The 13,768-nt window shown below is 40.1% G+C and overlaps 1 protein-coding gene across 1 annotated transcript in view; it reads left to right on the plus strand.

Annotated features, from left to right (window-relative positions):
• LOC135484155 (tRNA (32-2'-O)-methyltransferase regulator THADA-like) overlaps positions 1–13,746 on the plus strand; it is a 20,789-nt gene extending 7,043 nt beyond the window's left edge. The window contains exons 4-27 of the mRNA XM_064765327.1: positions 1,973–2,133; positions 2,352–2,483; positions 2,722–3,776; positions 3,872–4,161; positions 4,423–4,641; positions 4,831–4,980; positions 5,308–5,423; positions 5,588–5,766; positions 5,913–6,106; positions 6,441–6,599; positions 6,865–7,004; positions 7,291–7,422; positions 7,589–7,693; positions 7,894–8,004; positions 8,311–8,551; positions 8,818–9,295; positions 9,531–9,720; positions 10,878–11,057; positions 11,292–11,686; positions 11,967–12,105; positions 12,314–12,435; positions 12,565–12,649; positions 12,891–13,011; positions 13,336–13,746. Of these exons, the coding sequence (XP_064621397.1) occupies positions 1,973–2,133; positions 2,352–2,483; positions 2,722–3,776; positions 3,872–4,161; positions 4,423–4,641; positions 4,831–4,980; positions 5,308–5,423; positions 5,588–5,766; positions 5,913–6,106; positions 6,441–6,599; positions 6,865–7,004; positions 7,291–7,422; positions 7,589–7,693; positions 7,894–8,004; positions 8,311–8,551; positions 8,818–9,295; positions 9,531–9,720; positions 10,878–11,057; positions 11,292–11,686; positions 11,967–12,105; positions 12,314–12,435; positions 12,565–12,649; positions 12,891–13,011; positions 13,336–13,523 (5,282 nt within the window). The 3' untranslated portion in view covers positions 13,524–13,746. The remainder of the gene's footprint in view (positions 1–1,972; positions 2,134–2,351; positions 2,484–2,721; positions 3,777–3,871; positions 4,162–4,422; positions 4,642–4,830; positions 4,981–5,307; positions 5,424–5,587; positions 5,767–5,912; positions 6,107–6,440; positions 6,600–6,864; positions 7,005–7,290; positions 7,423–7,588; positions 7,694–7,893; positions 8,005–8,310; positions 8,552–8,817; positions 9,296–9,530; positions 9,721–10,877; positions 11,058–11,291; positions 11,687–11,966; positions 12,106–12,313; positions 12,436–12,564; positions 12,650–12,890; positions 13,012–13,335) is intronic.
• Positions 13,747–13,768: the final 22 nt, after the last annotated feature.

The following is a 13,768-nucleotide window of genomic DNA, read 5'->3' on the forward strand; positions in this document are numbered from 1 at the left end:
AAGGCAGTCGTTTCTTCCTATCAATGAATGAAATCATGTCATTTCTTCTTCAAAAGCAAAGAAAGGCGGTCATTTCTTCCTATGAATGAAAGAAATCATGTCAATTCTTCCTCAAAAGCAAAGAAAGGCGGTCATTTCTTCCTATGAATGAAAGAAATCATATCAATTCTTCCTCAAAAGCAAAGAAAGGCAGTCGTTTCTTCCTATCAATGAAAGAAATCATATTAATTCTTCCTAAAAAGCAAAGAAAGCCACTCGTTTCTTCCTATAAATGAAAGAAATCATATCAATTCTTCCTCAAAAGCAAAGAAGGCCACTCGTTTCTTCCTATCAATGAAAGAAATCATATTAATTCTTCCTAAAAAGCAAAGAAAGCCACTCATTTCTTCCTATAAATGAAAGAAATCATATCAATTCTTCCTCAAAAGGAAAGAAAGGCATTCGGTTCTTCCTATAAATGAAAGAAATCATGCCAATTCTTCCTCAAAAGCAAGGAAAGGCAGTCGTTTCTTTCTATAAATGAAAGAAATCATATCAATTCTTCCTCAAAAGCAAAGAAAGGCAGTCGTTTCTTCCTATGAATGAAAAAAATCTTGTGAATTCTTCCTCAAAAGCAAAGAAAGGTATTCGGTTCTTCCTATAGTATAAATGAAAGAAATCATGACATTTCTTCCTCAAAAGCAAAGAAAGGCTGTCGTTTCTTCCTATAAATGAATGAAATCATATCAATTCTTCCTCAAAAGCAAAGAAAGCCACTCGTTTCTTCCTATGAATGAATGAAATCATGTCAATTCTTCCTCAAAAGCAAAGAAAGGCATTCGGTTCTTCCTATAAATGAAAGAAATTATGCCAATTCTTCCTAAAAAGCAAAGAAAGGCAGTCGTTTCTTCCTATAAATGAAAGAAATCATATCAATTCTTCCTCAAAAGCAAAGAAAGGCAGTCTTTTCTTCCTATCAATGAATGAAATCATATCATTTCTTCTTCAAAAGCAAAGAAAGGCGGTCATTTCTTCCTATGAATGAAAGAAATCATTCAATTCTTCCTCAAAAGCAAAGAAAGGCGGTCATTTCTTCCTATAAATGAAAGAAATCATATCAATTCTTCCTCAAAAGCAAAGAAAGGCAGTCGTTTCTTCCTATCAATGAAGGAAATCATATTAATTCTTCCTAAAAAGCAAAGAAGGCCACTCGTTTCTTCCTATCAATGAAAGAAATTATGCCAATTCTTCCTAAAGAGCAAAAAAAGGTAGTCGTTTCATCCTATGAATGAAAGAAATCATATCAATTCTTCCTCAAAAGCAAAGAAAGGCAGTCGTTTCTTCCTATGAATGAAAGAAATCATATCAATTCTTCCTCAAAAGCAAAGAAAGGCAGCCCTTTCTTCCTATGAATGAAAGAAATCATGTCAATTCTTCCTCAAAAGCAAAGAAGGCCACTTGTTTCTTCCTATAAATGAAAGAAATTATGCCAATTCTTCCTAAAAAGCAAAGAAAGGTAGTCGTTTCTTCCTATTAATGAAAGAAATCATATCAATTCTTCCTCAAAAGCAAAGAAAGGCAGTCGTTTCTTCCTATAGATTAAAGAAATCATGTCATTTCTTCCTCAAAAGCAAAGAAAGGCAGTCGTTTCTTCCTATCAATGAAAGAAATCATGATATAACTGATGGTCTGGAATAGCTTTTCACTCACAAGAATCAACCGACTGGTGACCTATAAACTTCAACAAATGTTTCATCATCAAAATGATACAAGCAGCTATCCCCAGATGAGAAATTGGTACCCTTCTGAAGAACCTCTCTAATGAGGACACCATAGGGAGTAAATAGAGAGAGTCATTCATTGATATTGGTTATGCATGTCATGACCAGTTTTGGAGCAGAGCCAGTGTCCCACAGAGGGTGACTGCCAAGGCATATTTTACATGTTTTACTATATTTTCTCTATAATTAGTTTGTCTTTGTTTGTTATCCAGGGTCTTCAGTGATAGAGAAAAGTCCTACCATATCAAAATATTTGGGACATGATCATCTCTTTCCGACATTCCTTGATAAATTGTACAACACATTGAAACATATTTCTGTTTCCAAGCTGCCGTCTTCATTACAGCAACAACAGCTTCATGCCACTGCCAGGGTAGGTACCATGAGCTTTGAAATTGAAATTGATAATGCATGCGGATACAATCATTTGATCATTTATGGTTGTAGTCCGCTAATGATTTGATGAATAATTTTTAAAAGAACATTTAGAATATAGAATACAAAGGTCCCAGTTGACCCAAACTGTGTCAGTCTCTGATTCAGCTTTAAAAATTCAAATATCCTGATGGTGTGTAATATTTCCTCTTTCAGTTGTGTCTCCAAGTCTTCCAGTTGCTACCAAAGACTATAGGACATTATGTTTGGGATGAATTGGCGAGGGACAGGTGTACAGCAGACATTGAAAGGATATTGCAGGCATTTGTATATCTGCTTGTGAATAAGGTAATTCATTACTCCACACAAAGATGTCACAGCTTTTATTCCTTTAGAACCGCTTTGTTGTTTCAATGATAGAGTTCAAGGTTTGTAGACATTCCTTACAACCCTTTAAAGGTGAGGTAGCCAAAGTATTGTGAACAAATAAAATTCTATTCAACAAATCATGTTCTTCACATGCTGCTCTTGACTGGACTGTATCAATGTTGCATGCTGTTTTTATGTTTCGTCTTTTCTATTCCAGGATTCCCCACGCGATCTAAAACTCCTAATAGGAATGAGCATATCATTACTCATAACAATGTCGCCAAACGGTGGAGAATCTGCTGAAGTATTTTTCAAGATCCTGAAAAATATTGGTGTGAATGAGAAAGTATCACTTGGGAATCTGACAATAGGCCTTCAAGCATCTACTACTGTTGACGAAAAGAATGCTGATATTGATGTGGAGTTTGCATCCATTTCTCTTATAAATGGCTTACTTCTCTCTTCAATGAACAAAGTTGTGTTGCTGCACCCGTTGCCAGGGTTACCAGGCGTGTCATTCCTGTCTCATGTCTTCCCGTCAGTGTGCCAGCTCGCAAGGTCAAGGTATCTTTATAATGGGTTCCAGCTTCTTCTTCTTTGGTACCAAACATTCATCAAGTATGGATTTTGCTCTGAAGGTCAAGATCAAGTTCAGTGTTCTTCAACTCAAAATCCAGGTGAAGGTCAGGATGGAATATCTCATGGTCCGAGTGAGAACTGCTCAGGTCAAGGTCAGAGTAGATCTAGTCTAGTAATTGATGATCAGAATGCTTGTTCTGAAATCAGGAAGAGTACAAAGGATAGTTTATTTTCGGAACATAGTGCCCTTACAACAGAAACATTACAGCTTATCTGGACAAACTGGGACAACCCTGTGAAGGGTGTACCAGAGTTTGTCGCTAAGATATTTGCCTGTCTTCTGAAGTGTAGCAAGATAGAATTGAAGAGGAGTGGATGTAAAAGTGATGGGCTGCTGGTGCTGGTGAAAGAAAAGATCATGAAGACACCTTGGAATCTAAGAGGAAAACATCGACTTCTGACTTCATTATTGGAATGTGTTGATTCTCAAAAGTTGTTGGCTGAGTACCCAGAGATACCGTCAGAACTTTCCCGATGTCTCTCAACCAGTTTTTTGGCTTCCATATCCTCGGACGTCTACAGATCTTTCATGGAACGCCTAAAGAAAGAGATTGGTGGAAAAGAAGAGAAGAGGATAATTTGGTGTAGCACCTGGATGCAGGATATGATCACAGCCCTGACCAGTAACTGTCAGTAAGTAGTTCAGTTAGATGTTCATTTAACATACAACCATACTTGAACCTTCAATATTCATCACTGTTATGTCTAACACATGTTGCACCTTTCAGGATTCAAAGGTACAACGCCTCACATTTCTGGGTGCCACATACTCTGAAGGTCGTACCAGAGATTCTGCCGTCCCTCCAAGCATGTCTCCATGATCACCTCAATGACCCCTTGAAGGCAAAGCAGAGGCCAAGCTACCTGTTTGCCTGGGTGGCAGTCATGAAAACTGCTAGGAATCAAAACCTTCTGCCCAGTCTTGAAGAGGAGCCGCTTCGGGAAGTTCTTTACCACTGTGATGATGAATTGAGGTCTGATGCCTTCATGCTGCTATGCTACTCGCCAAAGAAATCAGGTAAGCAGACGCTAGTGTTTGAATGATCTGAATTGTAATCAGGAAATATCTGAGATTTATCAAATTATGTTACATTACTGCTTCAGGTTCTTGATGCATTTGGAAAATTAGCTCAACATCTACTGGAAAGTAAGTCCCAGTTCGTTGGTGTGAAATCTGTATTGCCATGATGAAGTCAGCAAGATGTTTCAGATGTGATTTGAATTGGTAAAGAAAAATCAATGGACTTTTTCTTTACTGATCTCTGACCTTTTCTTTCAGAACCCCTGTCATCATTAGAGACTAGACTGCTGTATGAATGTCTTCCGCTGAACCTCAACATCGACCATGCTCCATTCCGACAAAGACTCCTGTTTGGGGTAAAGTCTGTCCTAATCAGATTACGAGAGAGTTCGCTCGCAATGCTCAGAGATCTTGATAAGAAGAAGAAGAGGAATTTGAAAGATGACTCTTTGCTTGAAAATTTGAATCAGAACATTGGTAAGTGATGGGATTGACATTTTAGGGGTTGGCACACCAGTGTTCACGATGAGCCATTTGTGATACGTCACCTGTATTTGCTGCCCATGCATCAATTCTGTAATAAGCCCATGCCAATGAATTTGAATTTGAAAGCAGGGGTTTGATGATGTAGAGTACTGTGACTATTTATATCTTTTTATCTTTTAGATTTCATGGACTGGTTATGGAAGCTGTCTATCAAGTCAATATTTCCTGGTGCGTCATATCAGCGGCTGGTGACGGTTCTCGATATCATAGATGTCATCTTCACCACTCTCACGTACAGCAAGCAGTCAGCTAGGAAGGCCTTTACGCCAGGTATGAAGATTTCAAAGAAATTTAAGATTGCCAAATCCCTTTCTGGTTATAATCAATGAAATAGATCAAAATAGGTTTGTCAATGAAATAGTTTTGTAAAGTAGCCACCTTTACAAAGGTGAGATTTTTCAAGCCTTGCTCCCATGGTCACTGCTGTGACAGGTGTCGACAAGTTCTTTTACTTCTTCAGTGAGAAATATCTGGCTTGACATTGTATAAGGGTGGCTTCTGGTGCAACAGGACATAGTGAGCAAAACTCTGTTTTTACTTGAGTTACTTGCTGCCTCAAAGGAAAAACTTGCATTTACCCCATCCATGATTTTTCAGTTCCTGAATCAGTGACAAAGCTTCTCAAGTTTGCAACAGAACAAGGAAAACTGGACTTTTGCTCTCCACCAAATGTTAAAACTCTACTATGCTGTACTATGGAAGAATCGACAATGGTAAGTCGCTCACTCTGAGTGAAATTAACTTATCACTTTCATATTGTATCTTGTGTATGGAAAGTGGTTGTCGACTTGTCACATGAACAGAAATCAGCCTTTTTGTCTTTCTTATCTCAATATCTGGTGCTATATTGTTGCTTTCATGAATTCTTTCCCTGCAGATTCAAGAAATCAGCTGCCACCTGCTCTTGACCTACTTTCCATTGCCCCTCCACCTCGATTGCTGCTCTGATGAGGCAACAGCATCCCATGTCTTGTCGCATGGTCTCATGATGTGCCGTAGACCCAAGGGGCCGCAGAGTGCCAGTGGCGCCAATCTATGTAGCTTCATATTCGGAAGGTAAGTGCCAGAACTTGTCTTCTCACTGGTATTTTTGCCCTGTTGTAACTAACTTGCAGGTACATGTATGGTACTACATTGCCACCATCCCTCTTGTAGTGCATTAGGCCAATCATATTTATAATTTCATTGTTATCATTTTTCAGCTATGCAGTCAATCTAAACTGGACATTCACCCATCTTAACCAGACCATCAAGTCGGAAAGACCGTCGAAAGAGTCAACCGATAGGACGTGTGGTGCTATCAAGTTCATTGAGCTGCTGATGGAAATGGTGCAGGAGTCAATGAAACAAGCAGAGGCAGACGTTTTGAAGGCATCTGTGTGTAATCCAGGCCACGGTAAGTACATTTCACATCGTTAGCAAGCTTGAGCAAGGCACTTTACTTGCCCTATCCTTTTAATGCATTGTGCAAGATTCTTTGTACCTGTTACTTATGCTGGGGCAAACAAAGTGGCCCATCATAGAGAGAGTAAACATTTTATTAGTAGTTTGTGATGGCTTCTCCGTCCCTGTCTGATGACACACTTTGTTTATGTGGTCAGAGCAAGTTCGGTAGAAGACAATAGGTACCAGTATCAGCAGAGTATACGATTTATGGTATTTGCTGAATTTGGAAGTTTCTCTTGAATGTCTTGATGTTTGCGTCTAATGTATTTTACTGTTTGTTTTAGGGTATGTGCAGGCCATCAGACTGTGCATTGCATCACATGCCAAGTCTGTCATGGAGAAGTCTGCTGAGTGGAAGCCATGCATTGAGAAGGTGATATCCATCGCAACAAGTATTCTAAATAACGTCCTATTCCTGCTTGGTGGAAAATCAGAACACGAAGGTAAAGACTCATATATGTTGGATCCTTTTTGGCTTGTCCAGAAATACACGATTTTCAGGATGTAATGGCCAAACAACTAAAATCAGTGCTACGTAGGTGGGGCGAATTTCATGACCTCAGACAGTGGAGAACTGACATCAAAATGTACAAAACACATATTCTTTTCCCCTCAAGCTTGTGATTTCATCCAGTCTATTGCTGAGCATGCAACATACTCCTTGGTGACTCTACATTGTCCTCTTTAAACATTGCCTGTGCATTCCAGGCATGGCTCCGTCATTTGCTCAGATGGGAACTGCCATATTGTCAATGATACAGCAGACGGAGTCTGGAGAAGAGGAGGAAGGCGTGGTCTTGTCTGATGAATTTCAACACATTCTCACCTGGTGCTGGATAAGTATCAAGGTCAGTGTCACTCACTTTGAACTGTTTCAAAGTTTTGGTAAAATTGTCTAAACTGATAATTGTCCTTTTCTTGTTCAGTGGGAAATAAGAATATGAAAGCTGCAAGTAACATAGACATGATACCTCCACCCTTACCATAAGTTTTATAGGTTTGAGACATATTTGGCCTAAACAGCATAACTTACAAGAAGTAGTATGGCCGAGGAGGCAGCCAAGATCAGCAGCTGTGCCTAGCTTGAATGCCTACATAACTTTGCAATCCTTCATGCCATTGATTCTCTTACAGGAATGCAGTCTTCTTCTTGGTAACCTGCCTGGTTGCCTAGGATCCTCTGGCTCCAATGGCGTGCTTGACTTTCAACAAATCGAGCACATTGGAGACATGCTGATGAAGATTCTTACTAATTGTAGACATAGGGTAAGTATCCTGAAGTTTTTCGACTGTGGGAATGGAGGACAGGTAAAAAGAACGGAGATTCTGGGGCAGTGGGTTACAGATGGGGATGGACTTTACTTGGAGGTGTTTTGAAAGATTTGGATTGCAAGTTCTTGTCTCATTTGTGATGATGTAATTTTCATTCTAGGGTGCTATTGAGGGCTGCAATCTTGGCTTCATGAAGTTCATGAGCAGTTTGCTGATGTCAAGCGATGTAGAATGGAATAGGCTACCTGGACAGTACTTGAAGAGGGTAAGGAATGCATTGATCTTCCGCAAACTGCATCTTACCCCAATAATTTCAATACCCCGGCAGTCTTTGTCATGGTGTAGTCTCGTGTATCAGAGTTTCAGATATCACTGCTCATTAAAATCGATCAACAGAAAATGAATAGAAGTAGAATCAACATTCTCACCATCAACAAATTCTAGATCTCTTTTGTTCAATTCCAGATTCTATCGGGCTTGACCAGTGGTGAGACTCTGTCCTCAGTTACAAGGAGATCAGCTGGGTTGCCTCTTCTTATTCAAAGTATCACAACCAGTGAAACTAAGCTCAAGCTAGTAAGTATTGTAACTCAGATAAGTTATCTATGGTTGACCTTCTTTGGGTCTAAAATCTAGATGGTGACCTTCATACTGGTCATTTTGAATACGTTTGGACACTCTCTTTGCATTGTTTCTGTGTGCTACTATGGTTGGGCGCCTGTTGGAGATCTTGATACAGTAATTCAGACTCTTACACATGTTAAAGGTTCTCATTGATGGGGTCTTAAGCTGAAACTTTGTGCCCATTGTCTCTCTAAACCTTTTAGTGATTTTCATTCTACATGCCTTGCCATAATTGTTTGACTTAACCATATTTTCCAGACCAAGCTTTTCGATGAGGCAATGCAGACGCTGCTAAATATTGCCAACAAGCCATACAAGGAGTCGGACCAGACCATAGAGATACCACAGGTTAACGCCATGAACATCATGGAGACTCTGTTCAGGGATGCCACGCTTTGCCACGCCTGTCTGCAGTACGTCAGTGACGCGGTCATCCTGACAGTCTCAAGCTTCTCCTCTCCATCTTGGGCAATTAGGAGTGCTGCCCTTCTTCTCTTTGGTAAGTTGCGGTTAGGTGTGTTAACACCAATTACCTCATTCTTTTATTTTTATCAAAAATGTAGTGATAATATCGTCTCAAGTTGATTTTCTGGAATAGGAACACCTTTCAGTTGTTGACAGCATTTACCAGTCCTTGATGAGTTTTATAGTAGTTCTGTACTTCCAATCTCTGTGTGGAGTTCCTGCAAGACAATATCTGAATTGAATGTAACTTGATGAAATATAGTAAATATTATGACATAACTTTGTATTTCTTATTCTCAGGCTCCCTTCTGATGCGGATGTTTGGCCACAAAAGGATGGAGAAATTCAGCTTCAGCAGCACAACAACTACAGAGGAGTTCTTCTCGCACTACCCCGATCTGCAGCATTTTCTCCTGTCTCAGTTGGAAGAAGTCATCTCATGTATGCAAGAGCAAGGAAGACTCCTGCATCCTTCTGTATTCCCATTGCTCGCCATCCTATCACGCCTTGCTCCAAGCTCACACCAAGGTCATGACATGGCAGATAAGTTCAGGACGTCGGTCTTGACCCTACTTGGAAACCCGGTGCACCAGGTCCGAGATCTTGCTGCCATAACCACTGTTGTTTTCATTCCTGAAGATGAAAGGGAAGACTTCCTTCAAGACTTAGTGGCACGTTTGCCAGAGAATTGGTTGGAGCAGACGGAAGGCGGTGGTACCAATCTTTTCCATGGGAAGCTATTGCTGATACAGAAACTCATTCATGTAATCTTACAAAGGTAAGACTCAAGGATTTCAGTTGAACTTTCCTCATCCTTTATATCATATTAAGAATTAAAGGGAGACTTACAATGTAGTTTGAAATATCGTGACACTCTCAACTGACCATTAGACTGACTGGCACTCCGTCTTAACCTTTGAAAGTTGTAGGCTTACCAGCAAATTTCTGTTGTAATTGCTCTGTTCAGGTAACTAGTAACTTATCATTTGAAATAACTTCTAACTCTTTTTCAGAAACTCTCTTGCACCAGATATCATTGAGTCGTTGCATGGAAAAGCTTGGATAGCTGGCCCTGAGAATCCATGCTTCTTGTTGCGGTCCTTGTTCATGCAGATCTTGGACCTCCTGCCTCCGGATGGTAGAAAGATGATCGAACATGAAACGGACATACTTGATGGGATTACACAACCAACACACATCTTGGTAAGACGTGATTATTGTTGTCATCTTCACATCTGTTACCATGTTGCATCACATCCTTTGTTATACCCCCGCCAACGAGTTGGTGGGGGTATACTGTTTTGCACTCGTCCGTGCGTCCGTCCGTCTGTCCGGAGTGATTGAATGAAAACCACTGCATGGAACAAATATGTTTTTATTGTGGAAACTCATCACGAGTGGGAGGTCGCATGGTATGGTATTCAATGTCGTCACGCATCCAATATGGCTTCAAGGGCTGCCATCTTGATTTTTGTGGCGACGCCCATTTTCATTTCCGCTCATTTAAAAGAGAACCCAGGGCACCCATTCATCTCATATTTCTAGGGAAGGTTCGTACCAGGTTGCCGATGGTTGGTATTGAAAATGGTCGTCGCCACTTATCCAATATGGCCGCCAGGGGCAGCCATCTTGATTTTCGTTTCCGCTCATTTAAAAGAGAACCAGTGCGCCGATTGATCCGATATTTCTAGGGAAGGTTTGTACCAGGTTGCCGATGGTTGGTATTGAAAATGGCCGTCGCCACTTATCCAATATGGCCGCCAGGGAAAAGCAGCCAAAAGAATTTATTCAAACAATGGCGAATGGTATCATGCCCATCCAGGGCCCTGTATTTTGCAAAAAACTTTTGTATTTAACAAAATAAAATACCAAAAATATATAAGCGAGCCTTGTAGATTTTTGGTCATACTAATATCAATCCACTCTCTGTACTCATTCACAACCTTTGCTTGCAAAAACTCTCGCCCATGAAAATAATCACCTCTAGCCTCAAAAACATCTTTTCACCTAGCCACGGCCAATGCTATACTCCCACGGCGGGGGTATCATGAGTGATTGCTCGCAATCACTGTATTTCTAGTTTTCATCTCACTTGCTCTTACCTCTGATGTGAATGCAATCTGTTATTGTGTAATATGTCCTTGTAATGGAGCTCTGTCCCACATGGCACATTGAATGGCATTCAAAAGTCCCAGCAGCTGTATTTAAGCCATTTATACATTGGCAATGAATGGCCTGTGGTTGATACAAGTAAGTTCTTTGGGGTGGAGCCCAATGCCGGTGGGTATTATTGCATGGCCACATAGAGTAATGTCATAGAGTAAAGAGGCTTCCTAAGTAGCTGGTCGATATTGTTTCAGGTTGGCAAAGAACAAGTTCAACGTGGCCTCTCCAAGCATCTGCTGAGAGCTGAATCTGCAGTGACGATCGGAACGTTCCTCAAGAGTGGCCAGCATGAAGTGAAAGAGGAGTGCCTGCATTGCCTGCACGAGATGAGGAATCAGCGTCATGGAACAGAAGCTTTCTGGGCTGAAGTTTCAGTAAGTGACGCTTTCATTCCTAGCTCCAAAATATTACTAGAATTTCAGATTTTCTGAATCATGCTAGTCCTTGTTCAACGCAAGACGTCGGATTTCAATGGATTCTGTGGTGTTTTGTCACTTTAATATATACCATAGGGGAATCATGTCCATTGTTGTTGGTTGATCAAGAGTACATTACTGCCTCCAAAAACAATTTCAAATTGTTATGTTTTCTGTTAACAATTTTTTCAGGAGAATTTGTTTGAGATGATTGTTACCGAAACCAGAGACACACTTCTGAACTCCTGTATGGAACTGATTCTTAACATCCACCGTGATTGTAGTTCCAACTCATCAACACGGTCCCAGCAAATTGCAGATCGATTGAAATCCGTCTACAGTAAAGAGGAAGTGACGGATGTATCTGGATTGGCACTTGCAGTCTCTGCCATTATTTCAACTGGCGAAAACATTGAAGCAACATCCAGAAGATGTGACCTAGAAGGCTGGTGTCAGTGTGCCCTGACCTACAGCCAACCTACCCAAACTGAGACCACGCGGTTGCAGGCTGCAAGGGCTATTGTTCTTGGAGGAGTTGCTGTATTTTGCGATATTCAAGTAGAAGGGAATGTCAAGTGTGAAATAAGGTAGGATTATTAGTCACAAACATCGTTTATGACCTTGAGTCGACCACTTTAATTCGATTGCAATTTTTTTTAAATTAGACCTTGATCTCAAATTCCATGTTCTGGTGCCTATACCAGTGTACCATGCAAAGTCAAAGACTCTAGCCAAGTGAGAATCAGAAGAAGTTTGAATCCTTGGCCGAAGATACAGCTTGAACAAAATTAGAGATATTACTTTATACAGCGAAGCATACAAGTATCCTGTTAAACCCTAAATAGTTTTGTATAACTTTGATTCCAGTTTATTTGATGCTTGCACCTTACTGCTCCAAGACGAATCATCAGATGTAAGGCAAGAAATAACAAAACTTGTCTCTGGTTTGCCACATGATGGAAAAGTAACAAACTATCAAAGCTATCAATTCAACAGTGCTATGCAGGTGAGATTTCTCTTAAGTTCCAAGGATCTTACAATTTGAAGTATCTGATCTTCAAATAACATTAAAATTACCATAATAAGGGAGATGCTGCCTCTGCCAAGTAGTGATCCTTTAAGCTTGATTATGTTGTTAGCTTATAATAAAATACCTTGACCATGTTGATGAAAGTCCCCAGGTTCGGAGGTGTAATGCTCTCCTTCCCTTTTAGATTCTTCTTCGATGTGTTGCGAACCACTTCTCACAAAGTCCAGCCTTCCTTCTACACTTATTCGACAAACTAGCAAACCTACCTGCTGTGGATGAACTTTTCCAAGACGAAGATAGTCAAAGGTAATTTTGCACAGATCCTACCATTCTTTATGGTGAACATATTTCCACAACCAAAATAAATAGCCTTGACATGGTCTCTGCAACAATTTAGGAAAAGAATTCTAAAAAGAGTGTCTTTCTTATCTTCAGAATCACATCACTTTTTGAGCAAGAGGATGTCAACATATTTGCGGAGAAAGCTCTGTTCTACGGTCTCTTGTGTGACACAGCAAAGGTATGACCAGTACTTCAACGAGAACTTCTTTAACCACCATCGTCTCTACTCCTGGAACCATCCTTTAGAAACTGGCAGTTTCATGTCTTAGAACAACTAGAGTCTTATACAGCCATGCATTAATATAGACAAAATAACAAGGAATTGCCCTTGGTTCATGGAAGTGACATTTAATTCATCTTATAACAGGTGTTTTTTAAAAGGAGGATTCTGACGAATTATGACAAAATGAATTTTTCAGGATATGTTTGAAAAGTGTGATCACATCCCTGAAGTGGTTGTGGAACAACTGAAGAAGCTTGCTATGTCCTTGTCAGAGAACATGAAAAAGGCTACTTTTTACCTGGAGCTAAACTTGAAAGGTGAGTGAAACCAAGCTTACTTACTTTCTGCAGCGCTGTGACCTAAGTCTTCATCAATGTGGTCATAGAACACTTGCAAAAAGGGAATTTACTTTCTTTGATCCACATGAGACATTTATTAATACTCATCTTTTTCTTTGAATATGATATTCACCTGATGTGGAGGGTTAACACTGCTAGCTACCATGCATAGGGGCCTGTGTTCATTCCTGGGGTGAATCCAGGATTGTATTTCTGGACGAACCGGCTTGGCTTGGCTCATAAAAGAAATGTAATCTTCCTTGCAATCGAAATCCGACTAATTATCCCTGATATTAATTTCAGGTCGTCCAATTTTCAATGCGCTGTTGAATTGCAAAGTCTACCTGATGTCTACCAGCTTCATCAGCTTGTCGAAGCTCCTGTCCTCGACACTGACCCAGTCATCATGTGGTGAAGAGTGTCTGAGAGACTTGGAACAAGTGACTAACACCTTCCTCGCCCTTGTTGGATCAGATATGTGTTGTTCATGATACCTTTCCAACAAATTCTTATCACAGTCGATTTGTGTATGTAACTAAACTGATAAAGAAATGGTTTTATGATTGATATGATGGGTGTTATTCAAGATCAAAAATATATTATCTTTTTCGTATCACCCAGTAGGAACAATGATATCTTGCCAATTATCAGAATATGGCCATCTACTGTGACCATAAAGATGCATTTTTCATTCAAATGCTTAGAATAAAATGATTTCTGAACAAATTTTGTGTTG

The sequence above is a fragment of the Lineus longissimus genome, chromosome 3, assembly GCF_910592395.1.
Source record: "Lineus longissimus chromosome 3, tnLinLong1.2, whole genome shotgun sequence".
Classification (NCBI taxonomy): Eukaryota; Metazoa; Nemertea; class Pilidiophora; order Heteronemertea; family Lineidae; genus Lineus; species Lineus longissimus.